General features: G+C 35.6%; 1 protein-coding gene across 1 annotated transcript; it reads right to left on the bottom strand.

Moving 5' to 3' along the window:
• Positions 1–1,119: 1,119 nt before the first annotated feature.
• On the bottom strand, positions 1,120–19,156 carry LOC140058869 (uncharacterized). Its single transcript, XM_072104638.1, has 9 exons — positions 19,006–19,156; positions 14,995–15,091; positions 13,581–13,826; positions 13,100–13,207; positions 12,609–12,707; positions 4,450–4,497; positions 3,851–4,237; positions 3,538–3,586; positions 1,120–2,625 (listed from the first exon to the last, which is right to left on the bottom strand). Exons 1-7 carry the CDS (start codon positions 19,096–19,098, stop codon positions 3,930–3,932), a joined length of 999 nt encoding a protein of 332 aa, XP_071960739.1. The 5' UTR covers positions 19,099–19,156; the 3' UTR covers positions 1,120–2,625; positions 3,538–3,586; positions 3,851–3,929.
• Between the last annotated feature and the right edge of the window lie 6,210 nt (positions 19,157–25,366).

The raw sequence follows: 25,366 nt of genomic DNA, 5'->3' as shown, positions 1-25,366 counted from the left end.
TGCAAGATTATGTATATTTAGCCAGATGTCACTAATAATATATGGAAACGGAATTCCGAAAGTAAATTCCAAACATGATCTACCTTATTATAGAGACTTCTGACATTTAATTTAAGTGACCAATTACTGTATAAAGCCTTTTGTACAATCAATCTCGCATAATTTTCATAGCATGTCTGGAACTGTTTCTAAAACAGGATAAACAATAGAGTTGTTACAATACAATAGGCCCTACAAATTAAAATGCCCTATGTTACACATTACCTTTTACATTTATGCAATTTTGAAGGTCGGAAGTTCTGAATAAAAACTTCTCGTTACTGCTAGTGATTATGGTACGTATGCGACCATTTTGTGTCCAGATATCACTGATGCATAGTTTTGCTTAACAGTACGTAGTAAACTTTATCTTTTGCTCGTAAGTTTTCACGAGTGTAGATATGGCTCCCCTTTAGTTTTTTCTTTGCTCTATATAGGCCTACTTCATTTCAAACATTATACGAACTAAACTTCACGATTATTTTTCTTGCTCTTCCGTTTTTCTTAACTTTTGGCCCCAATCTATGACTCCATTGTCTATTATCTCACCTTGTTTCTCTTCTATTCCGTGAATAATCAAACAGTTCCTTCTTGAATACTGTTCTTCATCTAGCTCATTTTGCAAGTATGTTGTTCGACTTTGCTGAGACTATCTTTAATATCGTGAAGCTCGAAAACGTATTGCGTCAATTGCCGCATCTGTTACAATTTGTGCAATGCTTCCAATCAGCTGGTGTTTAACAATGCTAGGCTCGCAATTTTCTTGGCTAGGTCGTTAAAAATACACTTATTCCTTTAATTATATTGGAAATTTAATTTTGCACAGTAATAGTAAGCGGTTCCACTTCATATTTAGGAATCTACTTGATAATATTTTTCAATTACGCTAACAACATCATACTGTTCAAAATCTCTGCAAACCTGGCGCAAATTATTAACCGTCATATTTCTTTGTGTCATTAAATTACTTATTTCCTTTGAAGGATTAAATAACACAGTACTATTGTCATGTGGTTTCGGTATGTTTAAAATTCTCAGCTATGAAAAAGAATTAAAATAGCATACTCGTTTTGTATACATATGTTTTATTTACATAGTACAGTAATTTGGTTTAAATATACTGTGTATTGCATCATGTATGGAGTACAGTCACTGCCATAATTGCTCATAAAAAACAAACACTGAATATTTCATCTGGCAATTGCGGTTAATGTGTTTGTATAAAAATAAATAATATAGTCACAAATTTCAGACAATAATATAATGAAATTATAATTTTACAAATATTTACATATTTAAAAAAATGTAATGTAAACATTGTAATATTCACAATCAGTATTAAAAAGTTCATTTCTATACATATATTATGGCTAACAATACAATAACTTTTTTTATACAAATGGGGCATTTAGGGCCGGTTTCTGGTGAGCAGAAATAATCGATTGTTAACCGTTTATTTTTTTAATCGATTATTTTTGGGCAGCAGAAACGGTGCAAAATGAAATAACCGATTAAAAAATAAACGATCAAAAACACTCAATCCGTCGCATGTTTTAACCGATTATTGCGGAGCAGTTTTGAGCCGCAACACAAATAGCGATTATTGACCACACTTTGACCTTTAGAGTATGGCAACCCTTGTTCACAAATCATGCTGTTTATTTGCGCGATCGACGACGATCAGCAAAACAACGATGTGGACCGATGATGAGATAATAACAATCAAATGTTAAATGTTATTATTTTGTGGGGGAGAATTATACCGAGAGACTCCAGGACACCGTTACATCCCACCAGTCCTGGCTAACGATGTTTTGCATGCCCTTTTTTAGGCCTGCTGTTTATTTTACAAATAATATAGCTTTACGTACGAGTTTTTAATTTTTAATCCTACATATGAGAGTTTTAGGCAGCGATAGGATGTAAACAAACCAACTCTCATCGGCCTTCCATAACTTGAACTGCGCTGTGGGTATGGATGACGTGATTTTTAAAAAGCGATTACCAGATAACCGATTAACGCCGGAGAACATTTTCAGTTGCAACGCGGTCAATTCTGTGGTTTGTGGTACTAAAATCGATTATTTTTATTTTTTTCAGCAGAATCAGACCCTAAGACTGATCAATTTTCATCCTGTTACACTGATGACAGAACATTAAAAAGGTAGGAAAAAAAAAACATTAAAAAGGTACAAAATTAGGATGTTAAGTACAGTTTTGTAGATTCTACAAAAATGAGAATCTTAGAACAGTGTACTATAATTGATAAAAAGTTTCAGCATCTGAAACAATTTTGCGACCCATCATCATCCAATAAATAATTGTACACAATTTTTATAACATCTGGCCTTTTCAATTTTTTCAGATTACATACAAAACACTTCACTGTTGCATCAGGATTTGTAGCAGCTAAGTTGTCAAAAACAGACTCCATTTTATTCTGTAAATTTTCCATGATGTGTTTTTCAATACCTAGAAGTAAAGCCAGTTCTCGCCAGTTTTGTAGACACGATGAGCTCTTATCTGGGTTTAGGGCATAGCATATTTGTCTTTTTATAGCTTGAGTAAAGCTGGTTATCAACTCTTCTAAATTAACAGAATCAATAATTAAATATAACATCATAATATAAAAAGATTAGAAATATTAATAAAAATATTGAGCAGTTGCTTTTTGTTAATAATATATTTTAAAAGTTTTCATTTTAGCAAAACAATTTAATGGAGTTAAAAAATCATGCAAGTTTTTGCTTACATTACAATTACTTTATCATTCATATACAGTCAGGGAGTAAATAACTTTGCTAGAATTTGAAATACAGTACAGATAAAAACTACTGCAACTTTTGCCACGCGTAGGTAACGTAGTCTACTATATAGGCATACCACTTATTTTTAAATTAAACTGTCGGTAGGTAACCCTACCTTTTTAGCTAGCTAGCTAGGCCTGGCCTAGTCGGAGGCCATTTCACACAAACTGACAACGACCGCCGTCCGTACGTTGGCCGATCGGCGATAGATGTACACTTGTTCTTCTTTCATAAAAATAAATGTCCCATTTTAACACAACACACAGTAATTAATACAGAATATTAATACATTTATTATTACTTCACAGTAATTAACTCGCATTTTAAATTTGATGAAAACTAGTATTCAAATTCGTTAACTAATTCCGTGTGGTGGTGCATGCAGCACAGTACACAATAATCTGAACATTGGAATTTCCCCTCCAAGCTATCGCTTCGTAGACTACGCGTAGCATGTTAGCTTGCGTAGATTATGCCACGCGAAATCTACGAAGTTGCCACGCGTACGAAACGTAGTCTACACGTCCAAATGTTGCAGTATTTATTATCTGTACTGTATGTCTTCATAATGCAATATTAAATAAAAAGTATGATCAGGGAGGTGTAAATTAACGGTATACCTCTCTGGTATGATTGAACAACTTTTATTCATTTGTGGCACTTATTCAACCATTTTACAGTATATAAATACCTTTACAGATGGCCAACGTCTTCTTAAACAGTTCATCCTCTTCCAATTTCTGAAATTTAAGAAGGGTTATAATTTTAGTGCTTTGATAATAAACGTAAACCTAAACAAGAATCCCGCTAAGGAAATATATTTTATATTTCCACAAGCTTTCAAAACGAGAGACAATCGAGTATTTGTATATACTTGCTTTTCTTCACTGCATGCATGAGAAAGAAAGTAGGGAATAACCTTTATCATATTGTAGTTTTAGGTCAGCTATTTATCTTAAATCTGTTTTACTTATTTTATAGTGTTAGTATTACTGTATTTTTACCGTTTGTCTTTTTGACTTTTCTCTCTTTTGTTCTCTGCCATTCATATTTAAGTCAACATTTGACAGTGAAAGTGACTGATTAACATTTGGTAGGTTGTTCTTCTTCTCCACCACCACTTTCGCTAGGCTCAATTATTTCATTCTGCTCGTTCCTTTCGTTAGGCTCAATTGTTTCATTTGGCTCGTTCCTTTCGTTGGGCTCAATTATTTCATTCTGCTCGTTCCTTTCGTTAGGCTCAATTGTTTCATTTGGCTCGTTCCTTTCGTTAGGCTGAATTGTTTCATTCTGCTCGTTTCTTTCATATTGCTCATTCATTTCGTCTAGCTCAATTGTTTCATTAGCCTCAGAGTCATTCCTTCCATTAGGGTCATTTGGTCCATTAGGACCTTTAGAAACAATATTTAAACAATTAAACAAATTTAAAACATGATTTATCAATCAACACCAACAAAAGAGTAATTATCTTTGTTTATGTTACAATGGTTTTCTTCACACAATTCCCTGTACCCTATACTTCATCTCTCGCACACTCTCAATCTCAAGGTCTCAAATGATTCTTTGATAAAATAATACAAATATGACAAAATAATCTTCTTACCTGAATTTGGCTGATTCACTTTCTGGCCACCTCTAAAACAGCAGCATGCTATAAAGAAAACAACACATTTTTTACTTGCTTAACTGCTAAAAATCAGCATAAACAAGGCTATTAATTTGCATTTAAATTAATTGATTAAATTTGCTATGAATTTACCTCATTCTGCATTATGTAATTTTATTTATTTTGTAAGCATAATAAAGTAAAAAAATGGTTGACCATTCCACAAGCGAAAGTAAATATGTAATAAAATCTGATTTACTAATGCAAAATAACATAACAATTCTTGTTTTTAAACAAATGATTCAACATATGAAGAAGAAATCATTATTATAAAGTAATATCGATTGATATTATTTAATTATATTTTTTAACAAGTACAAATTTTTTTTTACCAATTTTTTTACATTTTTGCAAAATTTTTTTAATGTTTTTCTTTCTTCTTTTCTTTAGTTAATAAAGTTAAATCAGCAAATTGTGTTTACTTGTGATGTAGTTCTTTATTTATTTTTAATTAGTGTCAAAAAAAAGGTAAAGAACCCATTACTAGTAATCCACCCTAAAAGCACACAATACAGGGTTACTATTAGAAGCTTTACGGTAATTAGTTGAGTAGAAGCTTAAAGTGGAGCTACACTCAGACTTTCTCAGCTTATAATATGTTTAAGTATATTTAATTGAAAGTGATTATATAAAAAAAACAGGGAAAACACGGAAATATTTTTCAAAAACCCATTTCTAATAAATCGGTCAGAAAATAGTGTTTTTTAATACTGTTACGTGTGACGAGAGTCAGGTGTCACATGTCGCATGCAAATGAATCAAGTCGTCGGTGGTCAAGTGGACGAATCAGAATGGAGCATGGTGGTGCGCGGTATTTTGGAAAGCTGTGCTGGGTGTGTGATACAAAGAAGGAAGTCACTCAGGAGAGGGCCAGCTAAGGACGCTTGCGGTTAGAACTGTGCTTGAGACTGGAAGCAAGGCAGGACAATAAGAATGGGGAGGTTGTGATGTGTACAGATGGCCAGGCAAACCAACCACTTGGTATCATACGTATCTATAATTGTGTTGTTATGTATTTTGTGCTTCGTGAAAAGAAAAAAAATGAAGCTCGTGCTCTTTGCATAATACTCTGAGTGTCGACTATTGTTTGTTCCAAGCCTCGTTGTTGCTATTTATTTAGGTATTTCGGCCTAGGCCAAAAGTGGTCGTAACAGAAATTGGGGGCTCGTCCGGGAAAACCGGAGTTATCGGACTCACTCGGGGTTTGGAACAAACAATCACTGCTACACTATTGTAATTTTTTTTAACCATTTGTTTATAATGGAGTTTGAGGCTGAAAAATACCTTGCAGAGTGTGTTTCCTGGGAAAAATTTAATACGTTAAAAAAGCCAGATTTGTTGGCGTTGGGAAGGTATTTTGATCTGCATTTAAAACAGTCTACGAGAAAACAAGTTGTTAAAAATAAATTAATTGAAACCCTTGTAAGAGAAGAATACTTAGAAGAATCATGTTTAAAGGAAGTGATTGTGGTTGAGGAAGTAGAGAGTGAAGCTGTAAAATTAAAAGAATTAGAGTTACAAATGGCTAAGATGGAAATTGATAAAGAGAGAATGATGATGGAAATGGAAATGGAGAGGGCAAAGCAAAAAGCAGATGTAGAGTTAGAGCTTGCGAAATTGCAGTACCAAATTGAAAGAGACATTATTGAGAGAGAGAGAGAAGGAAAAGTAAATGTTGCTAGTGCGCCTAATGCTTTCGATGCGTCTAAACACATTAGGCTTGTTCCAAAATTTCAGGAAACCGAAGTTGATGAATATTTTCAACACTTTGAAAAAATTGCGTACAGTATGAAGTGGCCGACAGAAAAGTGGACCCTTCTGTTACAGAGTGTTTTCATAGGGAAAGCACGTGAAATTTATTCGGCTCTACCCCTTCATGAATGTAGTGATTATGAAATAGTGAAGAAAGCAGTGCTCAGTGCTTACGAACTTGTGCCAGAAGCTTATCGACAAAGATTTAGAAATGCGAGGATACAGTGTGAACAAACGCATGTGGAGTTTGCCAGAGTTAAAGAGCAAATGTTTGATAGATGGGTTAGTTCTAAAGATGTAGAATTGAATTATGATAATTTAAAGCAAATGATGTTAATAGAAGAATTTAAAAGGTGCATTCATGTTGATATTAAAATTCACCTTGATGAACGTAAAATTGATACATTGAAAGACGCAGCAGTATATGCCGATGACTATGCATTGACTCATAAATTAAGTGCGATAAACATAAATAATCCTAACCATGAGGATAAACCACGTGATTACAAACGGGTATCTGATACTAAGAGACAGAGTCCGTTTAAGAGTAAGCGTTGGGATAATCCTAAGGTATTAACATGTTACCATTGCAAAAAACCAGGACATGTTATGTCTCAATGTTATTTTCTCAAACGTAACTCAAGTAACAAATCTTCTCTTCCAGTAGGATGTGCTACATTAAAAGGGGACACCAACAACATTTCAAAAGTAAATAAGCAAATTGAATGTAATAAAACTAATGAAAATTTTGCACCATTTATGTCAGAGGCACGGGTATCGCTAAAAGGTGATGATTGCTTTAAACGCATTAGGGTCATGCGAGATACATGCTGTGCCCAATCTATGATGTTGGAAGGAGCTCTTTCTTTCGGTAAAAGTAGTTCTACGAGTATGACCGCGTTAATTCGAGGTGTGGGGATGAATGTTATTAATGTCCCGTTACACAAAGTAATAATTGATTCTGAATTAGTTAAAGGGGAAGCGATAATAGGTGTTGTACCGGAGCTTCCAGTAAAGGGTATTGATATGCTTTTGGGTAATGATTTGGCTGGCGGTAGGGTGTTACCTGAATTAATGATTAACGATAATTTAACTCGCACACTACAAGAGTCTAATGTGCTATGTGAAACTGGTACGCCCGACAATGATTGGGAATACCCCGCCTGCGCTGTAACACGTGCAATGACACAGAAAATTGAAGATAGAATGTCCGATAACGATGGATTAGATTTAGAGGGGACATTCATGTCAAATCTAGAATTTTATAACCCAGGTGAAGATATCAAAAAGACAAAGTGCGACACTTCCTTAAATGTAGGGTCAGGTGAACCCAAAAGTAGAAAAAGAGAGCCTTTAAGTACAGAAATGTTGATCAAGGAACAAGAAGATGATTCATTTATACAGAAATTGGGGTCTAGGGTGTTACCTAAGGAGGAGGCGGCAAAACTACCGGTCTGCTTCTATAAAGAAAATAACGTTGTTATGAGAAAATGGAGGCCACGTCATGCACAGGTACATGATGTGTGGGCTGTGGTACATCAAATTGTAGTCCCGAAAGTCTATCACGACGATGTAATAGGCATAGCCCATGACAACTCTATGTCAGGGCACTTGGGTGTTAGAAAAACACATGATAAAATTATTCAACATTTCTGGTGGCCATCTCTTAAAAAGGAAGTATCACGCTATTGCCGTTTGTGCCACATATGCCAGGTTGTGGGAAAGCCAAATAAGAAAATTCCGGTAGCACCGCTTAAGCCAATACCCGCTTTTGGGGAACCATTCAGCAAAGTTATGATAGATTGCGTTGGTCCATTGCCAAAAACAAAGTCCGGAAATCAATATCTCCTTACTATTATGTGCTGCTCTACGCGTTTTCCCGAAGCAGTCCCACTTAGAAATATTAAGGCAGCAACGGTAGTCAAAGCTTTAATTAAATTCTTCACATTAGTTGGTTTGCCTACATCAATTCAATCTGACCAGGGCACTAATTTTAAATCAGGGTTATTCCAACAAATTATGTTACAATTGGGCATAGAGCAATCAACATCTAGTGCGTATCACCCAGAGTCTCAAGGTGCTATAGAAAGATTTCACCAAACGTTAAAAAACATGTTAAGGGCATATAGTGTAGAGTTTCAAAGGGAATGGGACGAAGGGGTACATTTAGTTCTTTTTGCAGCCAGAGAATCTGTACAAGAAACATTAGGTTTCAGCCCATTTCAGTTGGTCTTCGGTCACTCCGTGCGGGGACCATTAAAATTGCTGAAAGACAAGTGGCTCCAAGGAGAACTAAATAATGTAAATTTATTGGATTATGTATGTGACTTTAGGCATAAACTTAACAGGGCGACCGTCATTGCTAAAGCAAATTTAGTAAAAGCACAAACTAAGATGAAAACTTGGTATGATAAAAATGCAAAAAGCAGGGTTTTTAAACCTGGGGACAAGGTTTTGGCGTTGTTTCCCATTCAGGGGAGCCCAATGCAAGCGCGATTTCACGGTCCATACGAAATCGACTCAAAAATAAATGATCTAAATTATGTCATAAATACACCAGGGAGACGGAAGAGTAGACAATTATGTCACATTAATATGCTTAAAGAATATGCCGAACATGTTTCTCGCGATGTAAAACCAAATTGTGCGGCTGTAGCTTGTAACAATGACGGTGGCTCTCACAATGATTTAAAAGAAAAGGGCAAGGAATATGATTTAAAACTAAGCAACTCTGATGTAATGAACAATTTACAACAAAAGTTAACTCATTTATCAATAGAACAACAGAGTCAATTGAGTACACTTGTGAATAAATGGAACGGTATCTTTTCTGACACCCCTAGTGTAACAAATGCTGCAATCCATGATATCATTGTTGGGGATACACAACCTATTAAGCAACATCCTTACAGGGTGAATCCAATTAAAATGAAGTATCTCCATAAGGAAATTGAATATATGTTAAAAAATAGTATAATTGAGCTTAGTAAAAGCGACTGGAGTTCGCCATGCATGCTTGTTCCCAAGTCTGATGGTTCATATAGACTCGTGGCGGATATGCGAGCAGTTAATCGTTGTTCAAAAACAGACTCGTATCCAATTCCGAGAATTGAAGATTTAATAGATAAGGTGGGGAACGCAAAATTTGTTAGTAAATTTGACCTTTTAAAAGGCTACTGGCAAGTGCCACTAACGCCGCGCGCCCAGGAAATTTCTGCGTTCTGTACCCCGTTCGGGCTTTATCAATACAGGGTGATGCCGTTTGGCCTTAAGAATGCGCCCGCGACATTTCAACGAATGGTAAATCGACTTGTAGCTAACGTAGAAGGCTGCGAGGCGTATGTTGATGACCTGATTGTATACAGTCAAACTTGGGAGCAACACATGCAACAGTTAAATGAAATGTTTAAAGCTTTGTCACAAGCAAACCTAACTGTAAACTTAAGTAAGAGTGAATTCTGTCATGCTACGGTTACGTATCTTGGTCATGTTGTGGGGCAGGGAAGGGTTAGACCCATCAGGGCTAAGGTTGAGAGTATTTATCGGTACCCAGCACCCACAAACAAAAAATCGTTGATGAGGTTTTTAGGGATGGTGGGGTACTATCGGAAGTTTTGTCCCAATTTTTCTAGCGTAGCAGGTCCTCTTACAGAATTGCTTAAGAAGAATGTAAAATTTAAGTGGTCGGATATATGTGAAAGTGCCTTTAGGAAAATTAAGTCTATGCTAATGTGTGAACCAATCCTTATAGCACCGGATTTTAAGAAACAATTCCGTTTGTATGTAGACGCCTGTGATGTGGGGATTGGTAGCGTTCTCATGCAGAAGAACGTTGATGGGATAGAATGTCCCGTATGTTATTTTTCTAGAAAATTAAGTAAACACCAAATGAATTATTCGACTATTGAGAAAGAATGTCTGGCACTATTGGAGTCGTTAACGCATTTTGATGTATATCTAAGCACTACCGTAGACCCAATACTTGTGTTCACTGACCACAACCCACTTACCTTTATTTATAAAATGCGAAATAAAAATCAGCGGTTGCTGAGGTGGGGACTAACTTTACAAGAATACAATGTTGAGATTAAGCATGTTAAAGGAAAGGAAAATGTGATTGCCGATGCTCTGTCTCGTGGGGTGTGAACAATATTATGAATGTAATGCAAATGAATATAAATATTATGAATGTAATGCAAATGAATATAAATATTATGAATGTAATGCAAATGAATATAAATATTAAGAATGTAATGCAAATGAATATAGATGTGTAAAATTAAGAATAATGTATGTATACTTGTGTAAAAAAAAAAATAGTAAATAATACAAGTTAAAATAGTGATATGTAGCCCTAAGGTAAAGAAAAGTAGGAAATGTAATAAAAATGGAAGTGTTAAAAAAAAAAAAAATAGATGAATAAAATGAAAATATATGATGTAATGTGAAATTGAAATTGTGTAATAAATTAGAGATGTTTTTGTAAATACCAGTGGTTGGTGAGGAGGCACCAAAAGTTTTCCTGACGAAAAACTAACTTTAAGGGGGAGAGTGTTACGTGTGACGAGAGTCAGGTGTCACATGTCGCATGCAAATGAATCAAGTCGTCGGTGGTCAAGTGGACGAATCAGAATGGAGCATGGTGGTGCGCGGTATTTTGGAAAGCTGTGCTGGGTGTGTGATACAAAGAAGGAAGTCACTCAGGAGAGGGCCAGCTAAGGACGCTTGCGGTTAGAACTGTGCTTGAGACTGGAAGCAAGGCAGGACAATAAGAATGGGGAGGTTGTGATGTGTACAGATGGCCAGGCAAACCAACCACTTGGTATCATACGTATCTATAATTGTGTTGTTATGTATTTTGTGCTTCGTGAAAGGAAATAAATGGAGCTCGTGCTCTTTGCATAATACTCTGAGTGTCGACTATTGTTTGTTCCAAGCCTCGTTGTTGCTATTTATTTAGGTATTTCGGCCTAGGCCAAAAGTGGTCGTAACAATACATTACACTTTTTCAGTAACTTAGGGGTTATTAGTTTACAATACGTCGCGAAACGTGTTACACTTAGCGACTGACGCGTTTTAGTCGCCGGTGAACTCTCTCCCCTTTGGTAAATTATGTGTCGAAAAATGGGGAATAAATTTTATACACACAATTAATACGATTTGTTTAGGCCTAAGTAATATTTCCGATAAAAATGTCAGTATAATTTACATGTATAACCTCATGATTTGCAATGTACAACAACAGCATAATAATCTTATCAGATTGCTTATTAACTTTAAGCTAGGGCTAGGCCTAGCTAAGCCGTCTGCTCAGCCTAGCTAGCCTTGAATTTTTGTCTAAGCCTATAATGGCATTCATGGGTTTGAAAATGCTTGGTCATTTCGCCCCATTTATCATTCCTGGGTTTTCTCGCACATTCACAAGAATTGTGAAACAAAAAATCCTATACAGAACAAGAGTAGTAAAGCGATGACCGATGTGGAAGCTTAGGCCTGACTGAATAGCAACTTTTCAGGCACCCTATCGTGGCCCATGGGTAGGCCGAAGTTGGGTGTCAACAGAACAAACTTCACTGCTGTCAGCCTAGCTAGATAGAGGCCAAGCAGCATCGGTACATACCTACACTCTAGTAGGCCTAGGCCTAGCTTTATTGAATATATAGCCACGTCTTTCTCAAATCTCGTTAAATTTGACATTTTAGTAATAGTCTCATAATCACATTATTACACTGAAACATGATAGGGTCACATTCAGAATGTTTCAATATACTTTTCGCCCGTCAAAAATAACATCGCGACAAAATAACAGATCGCCAGCTGCAGTAAGTGTGATTGTGAAAAAATGTCACGTGATCAGACTCCCTAGCAAAATAAAAAACCCAAATTGGACCCGAACGGGGGAAAGTGTCTATTTACGCAAAATTGCGCAATGTATACGCGATAAAAATACCAGAAATAGAAAGATCTGGAAAAATTACATAAAAATACTTTTAAAATTTTTTTTTAGTGAAGAAATTAATTTTTTAGGATTATTCAAATATACCCCCCTTTTGCATGTAAATGAATAGGAAATTACAAGGTATCCCCCCAAAACTCAAAAAGGCGTGATTTTCTAGAAAATCGTTCTCATTGAAAAAAATTCCAAAAAAATATGGAGTATGAGGGATGATATTTTTAAATAATAGTTGAAATGTATGAAAAATAGTAATTTTCTGGGTGGAGCTCCACTTTAAATTTTCCCAAAAGTATGAATGCTTGTAGAAACAGTTACTGCCCAACTATAAATCTTTCAGGAACTGTATTCCTTTAAAAATCTAAAATAACACAATGGAAACATAGCTTACATGGACAACATGAACAGTTATCTGCGTAATATTGCTTAGAATCCCTAGTCCACCAACAAACAATCTTTTTACCCCATTTCAAGATGGCATGTACAATCACTAGAAATATAAAACCACAAGTAAAACATGCACCTGGACAGATTGCATTGGACTGGACTGTGTAATATAGTCATAGTTAATTGAACAAATAACAGAAAAAAACACTTTTGATTATTATAAACTTTAGTCATACAGTACTACTACTACTACTGCCTTGTCTATTACACCTTGGGTTGATACATTTTTGAAAATTTACAATAATTTTAAAGAAACCTCTGGCTACAGGGCCGTAGCCATAATCGGACAAAGTACCTGAGCACCTCACAAACATTTTTGCAAAATCAAGGATTCAAGGCAAATTAAAGATAAGCAAGTTTGATAAATCCGACCCCTGGTCTACAGAAAGAATTATTATACAATATTATAATCATAGTACAGTGTAAGTTCATTACCTGGACTGCAAACAGCCGTTAGAAGCAGATAATACCATGGTACCATGGTATCTTGTTTACAGTTGCACTGACAAGGTGATCCATGTTTGGCTATAGACGTCTCACTTGCTGTAAAATAAAAAATAATAAATCAAACGATATGCAGTAAAAAAAATGTTACAAAATAAAATAATGAATTGAAGACAAATCAACAAAACAAAATTGAAGACATTAAAAAAAAATCGATTTTGAACACTTTGAAGCAGAACAAACACCACGTGCATGTCATATTAGAATATTGCACAATAGAAAAAGATTATGCCAAAAGAAAATAATTATATAATAATTAATTTTCAACGACGATACTACATATAAAGATAGCAATTTCAAAACATGTAAAGATACATATTTTGACAAAGTTGTGAAATGTATGTTTACACATTTTAAAGATATGTGAGAAAGAAAGAAGAATACTAAAGAAAAGAGGTCATTTGAAACATACCAGGTACTGCTGTTTTTGCGGTTATTAACGTTGATCTTATTGTTATTGTGAGTTGACACTTTCCACAGTCTTCTCCCTCACTGCATGTGCTACATGGCTTGCAGACTCTATAACTGGTTATATAATTGCCAGCAGGGCATTCACAAATCGTGTCACTTGTACGAGTACACACTTCAATCATTTTTTCACCTTGAAGGCAATTGCTACAATTTTGGCAGATTTCTCTACCAGAAGAGAATGTGCCATCTATTGAGATAAGAAAATTAAGTAAAAGTGTGTTACTATGCATCCAAGCTCCTAACAAAATGCTACAATGACTGAACAAAATTGAACAATTATTTGCTTGCCAAGAGCAGCAATCATAAATGCTATTAACTTTCTTATAGTCTATAATTTTATAATATTTTAATTTATTATGCTGTGGCTAGAGATATGGCTTATCTTCTATCTGTATGGTAAATGGTATGTCATGGCTATCCAATAGGAATGGCAATTCATTTTTTACATCATTATTCAGTGCAACAAACCACCAAACAGCATGCAACACAAACATAGTGCAGATTAAGACGCTGGGTTAAGGAATCCATCTGGATCAGGAAGATCCCCAATTTTAATAGAGATGAGGGCGGGTACAAATTCAAGTGTGGACCAATGTGTTGACCCCGTCATCTAGAGGTCAACTGTGACATACGTGTCACTACACTTTGAGAAAGCCAACTGATAGTGGGCGAAACGTCAAGTAAATAAATAATCGTTATTTACTATTACGGTTGAGATATAATTAACTATTACATTTTATTTGTAATTCCAACCGAATGAATCTTTTTAATGAGACAAAAATGATGCAGCTTCACCTTTTTTTCTAAATTGTTTTAATTATTAATTAATAATAATAATAATTGTATTAATGATTTTAATTGCTAGAATCTATCACATTACCGGAAGTACCTTCGTCTGGGATCTCCTTTGAATTTCGCATTGTACGAAAAAAATGCCTATTGTTTGTCGCTTGTGTTTTCCCAGCGGAAAAAACAGGCGTGATACGATCTGTTTGCTACTGTAGCCAAAGTCTCATTTCTATTTATCATGAATTTTATGTGCGAGAAATTCCATCGAATTTTTGTTAAATGACAAATTCAAATACTCAATATCTACGGCCCTCTGGTGACCCTTGGGCAACCCCCTTAAAATAGTCCTGCGACCGCCCCTGCATACTACGGCCAGGCCTAGGCTAAATTAACCTAGCCTAGGGCCATGTTGACAACCTAGCAACATTATTATTACATTAGTCACGAACTAATCATTTATTATTAGATAGCCATGACGTAAGCCATTTACTTACATTTAGCAGCCAGAACATAAGATATGGTACGGTATCTCTAGCCACGCCGTATTATTTAAATAAATAGCATACCTATACATGGTTGACAATTAGCTCCACCGCATAAATCTATATCCTCACAGCACTCATATCCGGGAGGACATATAAAATCTTTGCAAACAGATCTTTTCTAGAAAACAAAATTGCAGCTGGGTAAAGGTTTTAGCCTACTGTGTCATCATTTCGACTAATTTAATTTGATAAACACTAGCCTTAAATCAGATCAGTTGATATAATATCTAGCAAACTACTGTACAGTAGGTACAACTTGAAGACGTTCCAACCCAAGTTAATTTCTGGAGGTTTTATTTTGTACAATTCAACATGTTTTAACAAAAATGACACATTTTAATGCATTTAACATAGCACCTTCTATTTCGATTTACCGTAATATCTAAATGGTTCAAATTTTGCGGTCCGCCTTGAAGTTTCTGTAGTTAACCATCTTGAGGGTTGATTCACAAAAAAGGGAAGAAATTATGTACAGTAAACCAAGTAAAATAAAAGTTTCCTTTGTTTACTTTACATTGACAACTAGACATTAGACAACTCCGTCTTTGACCAAAACATTGTAGTACAATATTGCCTTGACAACGACTTACAGTACCCGGTTTAAAGTTGTCCGCCGGAATGGCCTCCAAGGGATTACAAATATCTTGCGCAGTTATCTATCTTACGCCCGGGGCGCTATACAATCTTTGGTGACGGAGGATCATATTTGTTATTATTTTGTATTACGGTAATGTATTTTTTGTAATAAAATATCAGGAATAAAAAAAAGGAAAAAAATCTAGGCGTTAGGCCTATATACAGTAACTTAACTTGTAGGCGCAGCCGCGTCTACGTCCGGCCCGGCGCTCGAAATGGAATCGAACACATAATACGCACAGGCTTAATTTTTAGTTTTGGCGCTTCAAAAATCAATTAAAATAATATATGATTACAATTATAAATTTAAATAGTAGAATTATAAAAAAAATGTAAACTTACGAAAAATAATATTTAACAATACTCACAAAGTTTATTAACACAATATATATATTTTTTTCACATTTTAACATTTTTAAACAATATTTTATGTTGAATTTCAGAAATACCTACCTGTCAATATAAATAACCTTACTAAAATACATACTGTATTACATTCTATGCAATGCAAAAAAAGAAGTCAATTCACACACTCAAAAGTTACGAATCATTTAAAGACTTTTTGGGCATTTTTTAGACAATGGGAAAAACATGCGCAAAAAGCCCTCTAACAACAACATAAAATTGTTGATTTTTTTAACGCAAAATTGCAAATCTAAAATCCATTAAAATCGCTAAATTTTTTGGTAAATACATCAAATAAATGTGTAGGTTGGATGAAAAATCTAAATTGTAATTTGCAAACAATAAAACAAAAACAACAACAAAAATAAAAACATGACCGCATGCAAAAATGTTAGGCCTATTTAATGCAGCCTCACCGGCCTGTCGCGATAACAGTCACAACAGCCTCTATCAGCATGCCTGGATCAAGTTTTTCATCACAAAATTAAAAATAATAAATGGTTTTGTTTTTGTGTTTATTTGCTTCTTATTCACTTACATGTTGATAGTTTTCAATTTTCTCAAAAACATCAACGCAGCAGTTCCCTATGGCTTTTGATAAAATACTAATGTGTTATGTTATGTTATGAATATCGGTGCATTGTAAAGCCAGTCGGATGGCCTGGGCTCGCACTGGCCGATCGCCAAGTCGCCATGGGCGAAAACGTTTCCAGATTGGCGAAAAATAAAACGGCTACTTTAGCCATTTTGGTATGATAAAATAGATAATCAAATAATCATTTTGGAAAAAGCATAAAGTCCAACTAAAAGGTCCATTTGTCGATCTTCAAGCATTTATTTTGTTCGTTATAATGTTGTTTACTTCAAGCTCCATTTTCGTCAACTTGTTTCGTTGTACCAGGCGTCTCTTTGTTATTTCAATATGATGGAGGTATACTGCACAGAGAGACAGACATTACACGACACATGGATGATGGAGTCTACGCAAACTATCACGTGTTGCGCTGCACAAACGATTGACGACTCGACAGCCGACTGTCGGCTATTTACCGGGATTGTCTATTTTTCGATAGGGGTGTACTTTTCAGATTCAAAACAAACATAGTCTTCAATGAATGATCTTATCGAAATCAATATTTATGCGTTATGCATTTTAGGCTCCAATAATGTAGTTTCATATTTTACCCTTAATAAAGTTTCCTCGTGCGTGCAGTGCGTCAGTAGAGTAAACAAAATAACATTCGGGAAATGGTAGAGTCTAACGAGGATTTAGCTAAACAAACACGTGCATTTATTGCGGACTATATAAACAGCAAGGCCGGTCGCCGGCTTCTGTGTTGTTGGGTAATAAATAATTGAGCCGGGATGGTATAAATTTCTCCCCCAACAGAAACGCTTTTCCCTGTGCTTTGGCCTATATTATCTGCACGTTCAACAACGATACGAGTGTTCGTTTGCTAGATATATTTTTAGCATATACAACGTACCGTCGTACATAATTTTGTAGGTCTAGGCCTGCGTTAACTGCACTTTCGCACCTCTTGAGCATACCCAATTTAAAAACATTCACACATTATTAAGAAAATGACGTCATTTTAGGACCATGTGAGGAGGTATCTAGCATTAGAGAGGAGAGGATGTATGATCACAGCTAGTGACTTTAATTACATTCCATAAAATTTTGGGACCATTTGGGATCATTAAAAAATTTTTCCAGCAAAAAAAACGGCCCTCTATAGCTGTATTATTGTCTTGAAAATCATGCGCCCTCTATAGTTATATTATGTATAGTATAGTGTATATAATAGTATTCTATCTTGGAAAGTTGTTTTGAGTAGCGTAATGGCGGCCATTTTGAAAGTAACCAAAATTTACCAGCCCCAATAGGGCAACATTGTGTTTATCACAACACGCAAAAAAAAAAAATCTGAAACAATAGTTAGTTTTGTACTACCGTATAGTGAATTTTTGGAAAATGTCATTATTTTCACGATTTTGCCCCAAAACTTTGATTTGTGCATACTTTTTATAAAACAATAAAAATAATTCAATTTTTTTAAATATTTTTATTTGTTATACGTATCTTTATCAATATCCAGTTGGAAAAACGTATTCCATAAGAATTTCTTATAGAAAATATAGTTTTTATCATTGATTTGATAAAAAACACGAAATCCAAAATACCTGTAATGACGTCACATGACGTCATCAATATGCAAATTACATTTGTTTTTATACCTAACAATAGACTAACCCTTTGCCCATCACACACCACAAAAATAATTACACAATTATCTCAATTAGTATTTTGCAATTTATTAAAATATACATTACGCATAGAGGTGAAAGGGTTAAGGAGCCACACATATTGCTAGACATGCATTTATAGGTCATTGTTATGTTTTGTTTTAGTAATCTGGTTCACATTCAAGAAACAGGAATACAGGAGCACCTTGGGTGTTGGACTTGAATAACGAATATCACTCGCATTATTTTTAGGGCAGTTACAGTTGGTATCTTTTTCTTTTTTTTTTAGTCATCATCTTCTTTATTGGCCATCATCTTTTCTCACCATTTTCCTAGTAGTAGAGGGATGTGTTTGTTTTGGGTTACGAGGGCCGTAGGGTCAATAAATAGCCATAGATGCAGCCACTGCAATTTTTATAATGCGCCTGATTGTCTAATTAGTCTAATTAATATGTTGGGCTCGAGGGCGGTCTCCATTTTCGGTCAAAACACAATCAGCATTTTGACAGTTTTACATTAAAAAATGTATAGAACGTACAATTAAATTAAGTAAATATCACAAAAAACATTAAATATTATGTTAGGCCTAGCCTAGACTAAGTTAGGCCTGGCCTAGCCTAGCCTAGCTAGTAGCTTTAGCATGTACCTGATAACATTCAATATATCATAAAACCCTACCCGGCAAAGATTAGCATGACCCCTACTACTCAACACCTGTGACACTGACAGTAGACTGTGACTTACCACCACATGATGATTTATTTCAACCGGAGCTGCTGTAATGACTGCGATTGATATAATAACAGTGATTTGAAGGAGGCATAGGTCTAATTCCATTTTATTTCTTGTACAAGGTAAGATTAAATGAAAATACACGCACGTCGCACACACAGATCACTCCGGCCGCGCTTCACTCCGGCCGCCGCGCTTAAATCCGGCCGCGATTCAATCCGCCCGCAGCTATGGAGCGCCCAATGAGTCTTTTACAACCGAGACACGTTTTTTATAGAGAATCAAAATAAACATTAATTAGACGGATATTAAGATTATTTGAAATAAATTAATTAATATTTTACATATTTTTATTAACTATAATTAGTAAGTATGGGTACTGGCAAGATAAAGTGTTATAAAAATAAGGTTTTTAACTAATTTTTAATGTTAATGTAAAGCTATAAAATGTACATACTGTAGAAAGAAATTAAATATTGTTATTCAAGCCTTAATAAAGGGTCTTTCACACCTGTTCCGGCAGCGATTTTTTTTTTCGTACATAAGTTGGGGACCCCCTCATGAAACGTCACAAAATAAACATGAATAATTCATCAGTTAAATGTTCTTGTTCCGTGTGCACCCAAGCGTATAGCAACAAGAAGTGATTACACAAGTGCGATTCTAGGCCTATCTCCGCTGTTGTTGCGGCGTGCGATTTCATAGAAGAATAGCGGCGTTTTGTGTGGATTGTCGAAATAATCAGCCTTTAGTTTATGGTGTTTTTAATATAATTTATTACTAAAGAATTACGTGTTAAAACTATAGTTTCTATTAATACTATTAGGCCTAATTATTAGTCTCTAAACCCATGTCTATTCTAGTAGTAGTAGTAGTAGCTGTGTGACGTGTGTGTGTTAGGTATGACCAAAGATAGTTACACTTACTATCTTTGGTATGACACAATCCGAGTAATAAGTCAGCAAAATTAAACAATAAACATTACACAAAAATACATTTTTTATTCTCGTGGGTGAAATCTTCCCATCCCATGTGTTCATATACGCGCATTTTTAAAATTCCTTTGAGTACATGCATATTGTTTGATAATAAAATAGCAGAATTAAAAAAATACAGTACACAAATTATACACATTCTTTATTCTTGTGGGTCTAAGCTTTCTTTGGGCTATGTCCAATGAATTACTACTTAGTTTAATGTCTTGCCTAGCTGTCGATTAGCCTCGACTCGACACATTTTGTGTGAAGAAGAGTGCGCGAAGGCAATCACGTGAATTGACTTGGAATCCTAGGCCTACTGTAGAAAGTATCGTATCGCAGTTGTGTAATCACTTCTTGTTGCTATACGCTTGGGTGCACACGGAACAACAAATTTAACTGATGAATTATTCATGTTTATTTTGTGACGTTTCATGAAGGGGTCCCCAACTTATGTACGAAAAAAAAAATCGCGTTCCGGCACGGTTCCGGTCCGGCGAATCGAACATCAATGTTTCTTTTTCACGACGATCCACGAGGCTATGCGCCAATCGATATGCGAGTAGCCGCGTGAAAACGAAACATCGACGTTCGATTGGATTTTCCGGTGCCGTACCGGAACAGGTGTGAAAGACCCTTTAGACGGGTATTTGATTATTTGAAAGGAAAAAGTTAAGTTAAGTTTAGTTTGAAAGAAAAAGCAAAAGCAGTTCCAACTTCTTTGAATGTTAATGAAAAAAGTAAAATTGTTGCTAATAAATATTCAACTAGTTCCATTTAAATTATTTTTTCTTTTAATTCTTTTGGTCACCAAGAATTTGTTATAACACTGAACAGTATAGAAAACGTAGATATGGGCGCTCCATACTAACGGCCACTTAGCACCACAGGAAGTCGAATTGAATAGCGGCCGGCGGAGTGCATAACATCGCGCTAAACTGATACGGCGACCGGAGAGTGAAGCGCGGCCGGCCGCCGGTGTGATCGGCTTCCGCACGGCACACGTGGAGCAAAGAATATACCAGAATGATCATCAAAAAATAGAGTTCTGCGGTGTGACGTCACAACAATAGATGGCGCTCTGCGAACAACCACGACAGAGCCATAACAACCAACAAAGTGTTAATTTCTGCAATTAGTAAACATATTTTAGACGCGGTCTCGGAATCTGTTTACAACAGCGTAACCATGGACAACGCCTCAACTGCGGGCGACATTGATATAATTCGCCGCGAAAATGAAAATCTTGTAGCAGAAAACCGAACCATGATGGACAAGATCGACGACTTAGAACAGTATAGTCGACGAACTGCCTCATTATTTAGATAATATTATTACAAATCAATTTGATTGTTCTCATATAAGTGGTCTGCTATATAGTGATATCTCTGATCATCTCCCTGTTTTTAATATTTCAAACCTCTCTGATAGTTTTGCCACTACAGCTCAAACAATGAAGAGATCCCATCTCTCAGACAGATTAACAATACGTCTCTTAACAACTTTTACCATGATGTCTCTAATCAAACTTGGTTTGATATCCTTAATTCTAATGATCCTGACTTTGCTTATGACCTCTTTGATAACACACTTAAAGCCCTTTATGACCAACACTTCCCGTTACTGAAAAGGAACAATACAAACAAGAACAAAAAAATTAAATCTTGGATGTCAATGGACTGCTAAAATCAATAAAGTATAAACATAAACGCTATGCAAAATTTCTTCACCGCCCTTCTCCTGCCAATGAAATCAAATATAAACGATATCGTAATAAACTTAACTCCACTATCAAAATTGCCAAAAGAATCCACTTTCATGATATTTTCACCAAGCAAAAAAATGATATTAAGGCAACCTGGAAATCAATTAACTCTTTATTGAACCATAAAAACCGAAACCAACACAAAGGCAATACCCCTGTCAACTGTAACGGAGTACCAACTAAAGACCCGTCATTATTTCTAAAGCATTTAATGATTTTTTTGTCGAAATCGGACCCTCCCTTGCTAACAAAATCCCTCCCAGCAATGTTTCTTTCAAAGAATTTCTTCCTCAACCAAATCCGAAATCAATGTTCTTAACCAACCCCCGTCCTAGAAGATGATATCATAAGAATTATCTCCTCCTTCGATAACAATAAAGCTCCTGGTACTGATGATTTCCATACTAAAGCCATTAAACATGTTATCAACCTTGTCTCCGTTCCCTTGTGTCACATTTTTAATCTTGTCCTCTGCAAAGGTGTTTTTCCGAACAGGTTGAAGCTGGCGCGCGTTACCCCTGTTTACAAATCTGGCCCCAAATCCAACCTTTCTAACTATCGTCCTATCTCCATCCTGTCAATCTTTTCGAAAGCCTTGGAAAGAGTTATCTATGATAGAACATTTTCATTTATCAGCAAACATAACATCCTCTTCAAGAGACAATATGGCTTTAGAAAAGGACATAACACCTCCATGGCTTTGATCGACCTCACTAACAAAATTATTCATGCATTCGAAAATCGTCAATTTGGAATCGGACTTTTCATCGACCTTTCCAAGGCTTTCGACACCATTGATCATAATATTCTTCTTTTTAAATTGTCTCACTATGGAATCCGAGGACCCGCCTTAAACGTTTTCAAAAGCTATCTCACTAACCGCTCCCAATGTACTAAATATTTTAACTCTATTTCTAATTTTTGCCCTATCACCTGTGGCGTTCCCCAGGGCTCCTTACTTGGCCCTCTTCTGTTCACCCTTTACATTAATGATATCCACCGAACCTGCTAAATGTTTTTCTATATGCTGATGACACTACAGTTTTTCATGCCAACAAAAATATCCAAACTCTTTTTGACACCTTTAATACCAACGTTATCCCCTTGTCCCAGTACTTTATTGCCAACAAACTCTCCCTCAATCATAATAAATGTAGTTACATCCTATTCGGAACCCCGCAGTTGACTAGAGGTATTGAAGTGTCCCCACTTAAAGCCGTTATTGATAATCAAGAAATCCCCTCTGTAAAGTATAATAAATTTCTTGGCATTATCATCGACAACTCTCTCTCATGGAAACCCCATATCCAAGAAATTGAGAACAAAGTGTCTAAGAACCTTGGGATCATTTCTAGGCTTTCTTCCTTCCTCCCAACTAATATTCTCAGGACCCTTTATTGCACACTCATCCTTCCTTATTTGAGCTATGGTAACATTGTCTGGGCCAACACTTACCATACAAACATCATTAAACTCTCTATCTTACAAAAAAAGCTATCAGGACTATATCTGGCGCTCATCCACTGTCACATTCCTCCCACTTATTCTCCAAACTAAATCTTCTCAAACTCTCGGACATTAACCTATCCCAGCAAGGTGTCTTTGTTTTTTTGGCCACTTACTCACTTCTCCCTTGCCATCTTAACGACCTTTTCGCTCCTAATAATACCGTTCATAAATATTACACTAGAACAAGAAATAACATATATTATTATCCCTAACCATAACACCAATTATTTTCAACATAGCATTAGATATTCTGGACCTCTATTGTTTAACAATTTACCCCCCTCAATTTCCTGTGCTGCTAACCGCTATTCATTCAATAATAACATTAAAAATTACCTTTTGTCTCATTACTGATCGATCTGTTTGATATGGTCGTTGTTTCCATGTTCCGTGACTTGCTACCTTTATTATTCATTTGGTTGTCATCATATTCGCTATATACCATGCAGCTGTACTTTTTTCTGTTCTTCTTTTTTTACTTTTTATTCCAACTTTTATCTACTGGTTTTATATATATTTTGTATTTCTTTATTGTTTAATTAATTTATTTTCTTTATTTATATTTTTTTCTTCTCTTAATTTAAATAGGCCTATATTATAAAGGCAATCCCGTCACAAGATTGTAATCTTTTTGGGATTTGCCTTTGTCCATTTTCTTGTTTTATCACTTGCCATTTTGTGTTTGTTACTTTTGTCTTTTGGACGTGAAAAAAATGTTAATTGAATTGAATTGAATTGAATATATAAAGAGTTACGACATTGAAAATTAGAAGCCATTTTTGTGTCAAAGAATTCGCACGCTGAGGGCGCGCGCGTCTATTTTGTATAGCGTTTTCCTGTAGTTCATGCATTATTTTTAGATTTTGTTGTCTATGAATTAACGCTTATATTCCGTTTTTATTTATTAATTAATTTTATTAATGGTATTAATTTGGTAACATATATATATTGTGTCTATAATAACAAAAGAATAAATGCTAGGGCCTACATGCAAGTGGATACATCAAAGCATGAACCAATACAAAAAACACACACATTCACCCCTCTGTGTGTTTTTAGTCGCGTGGAAGCGACTCTATAGTTCACTATGTCGGTCTGTCGGTCCGGTATCACTATGCGTTTTATCGCTTTCTGACCTTATCTTGATATCAGTTTAATCTAGCTAAGTCAATTTTTCACAGTATATTCCTTATGACCAGGAATCGATGTGGTTATGTTTTCACGGTGCGCAATAAAAAAATTACGCGGTCTACGCACGATTTAACGAAATCACGTTTGTAATCATATCTTCACAACCATGAATCACAATTAAATACAATTTGGTACTCATAAATTCCAGGGCATAAATCATCATATGGCAATACAATTACGTGCGTAGCGCATGTAACGCATGCGTACGCGCGCTTAAAATTTTCAAAATTTATTTTCGACGAAATAAGAGTACGTTTCAGGCAATTTTAAGCCGATTTTCCACTAGGCGAATTTGTTCGCGCGAATCCAACGTTTCGAAGAGAAAAAAATCGCCTAAAATTTTTCCACTACAGGAGCGAATAGCTGCGACGTTCATGTTCCTCGCGTGGTTGCCGAGCATTTCGATTCGCATGAGTGCTCATGAAAGCGTCATAGCTCATTTCCTGAGCTCTGATTGGTTGCGCAATATTTCGCTTCGCAAAAAGTAGAAACAATTCGAACTAGTAAATTTCGTGAAGCGAAAAATCAAAGGAACTAGAATTCGTCGAAGAAGGGAGTATGACAGACAGAAACTCGAATACGCATGCGCATAGCATGACGCTTTCGATTCGCGCGAACAAATTCGCCTAGTGGAAAATAGGCTTTAAGCGTTTACAAAATTGCCATGAGTGCGCATATTTTTCCGCGCGCACTGCGCGTTAAATGTTGTTGCGCACTCTTTTTGCCCGATTTCTGTTTTCTTGACTTACTTTTCAACTCGAAATTACGTTATACGAGCACGTCAAAAGTGACAGGCTACGCGACGCACGCGTAAATTAAAAAAAAATAACTGTTTTTAAACATTTTTAAACATGTTCAGTAATTTCGGTCAGTTGGTAGGTTGGTTGGTCGGTCGGTCGATAAACACTAAGCACGCGACTGCAGCCATCTA

The sequence above is a fragment of the Antedon mediterranea genome, chromosome 9 (genome assembly GCF_964355755.1).
Source record: "Antedon mediterranea chromosome 9, ecAntMedi1.1, whole genome shotgun sequence".
Taxonomy (NCBI): Eukaryota; Metazoa; Echinodermata; class Crinoidea; order Comatulida; family Antedonidae; genus Antedon; species Antedon mediterranea.
The sequence above is the reverse complement of the archived record's forward strand: the minus strand, read 5'-3'. Positions and strand labels throughout refer to the sequence as shown.

Coding starts and splice junctions, on each gene's coding strand:
- LOC140058869 (XM_072104638.1), bottom strand. CDS start 19,098: ATGGAATTAGACCTATGCCTCCTTCAAATCACTGTTATTATATCAATC. Junction 15,092..19,005: donor AAATAAATCATCATGTGGTG/GTAAGTCACAGT, acceptor TTTGTTTTCTAG/AAAAGATCTGTTTGCAAAGA. Junction 12,708..13,099: donor AACGGCTGTTTGCAGTCCAG/GTAATGAACTTA, acceptor TTATATTTCTAG/TGATTGTACATGCCATCTTG.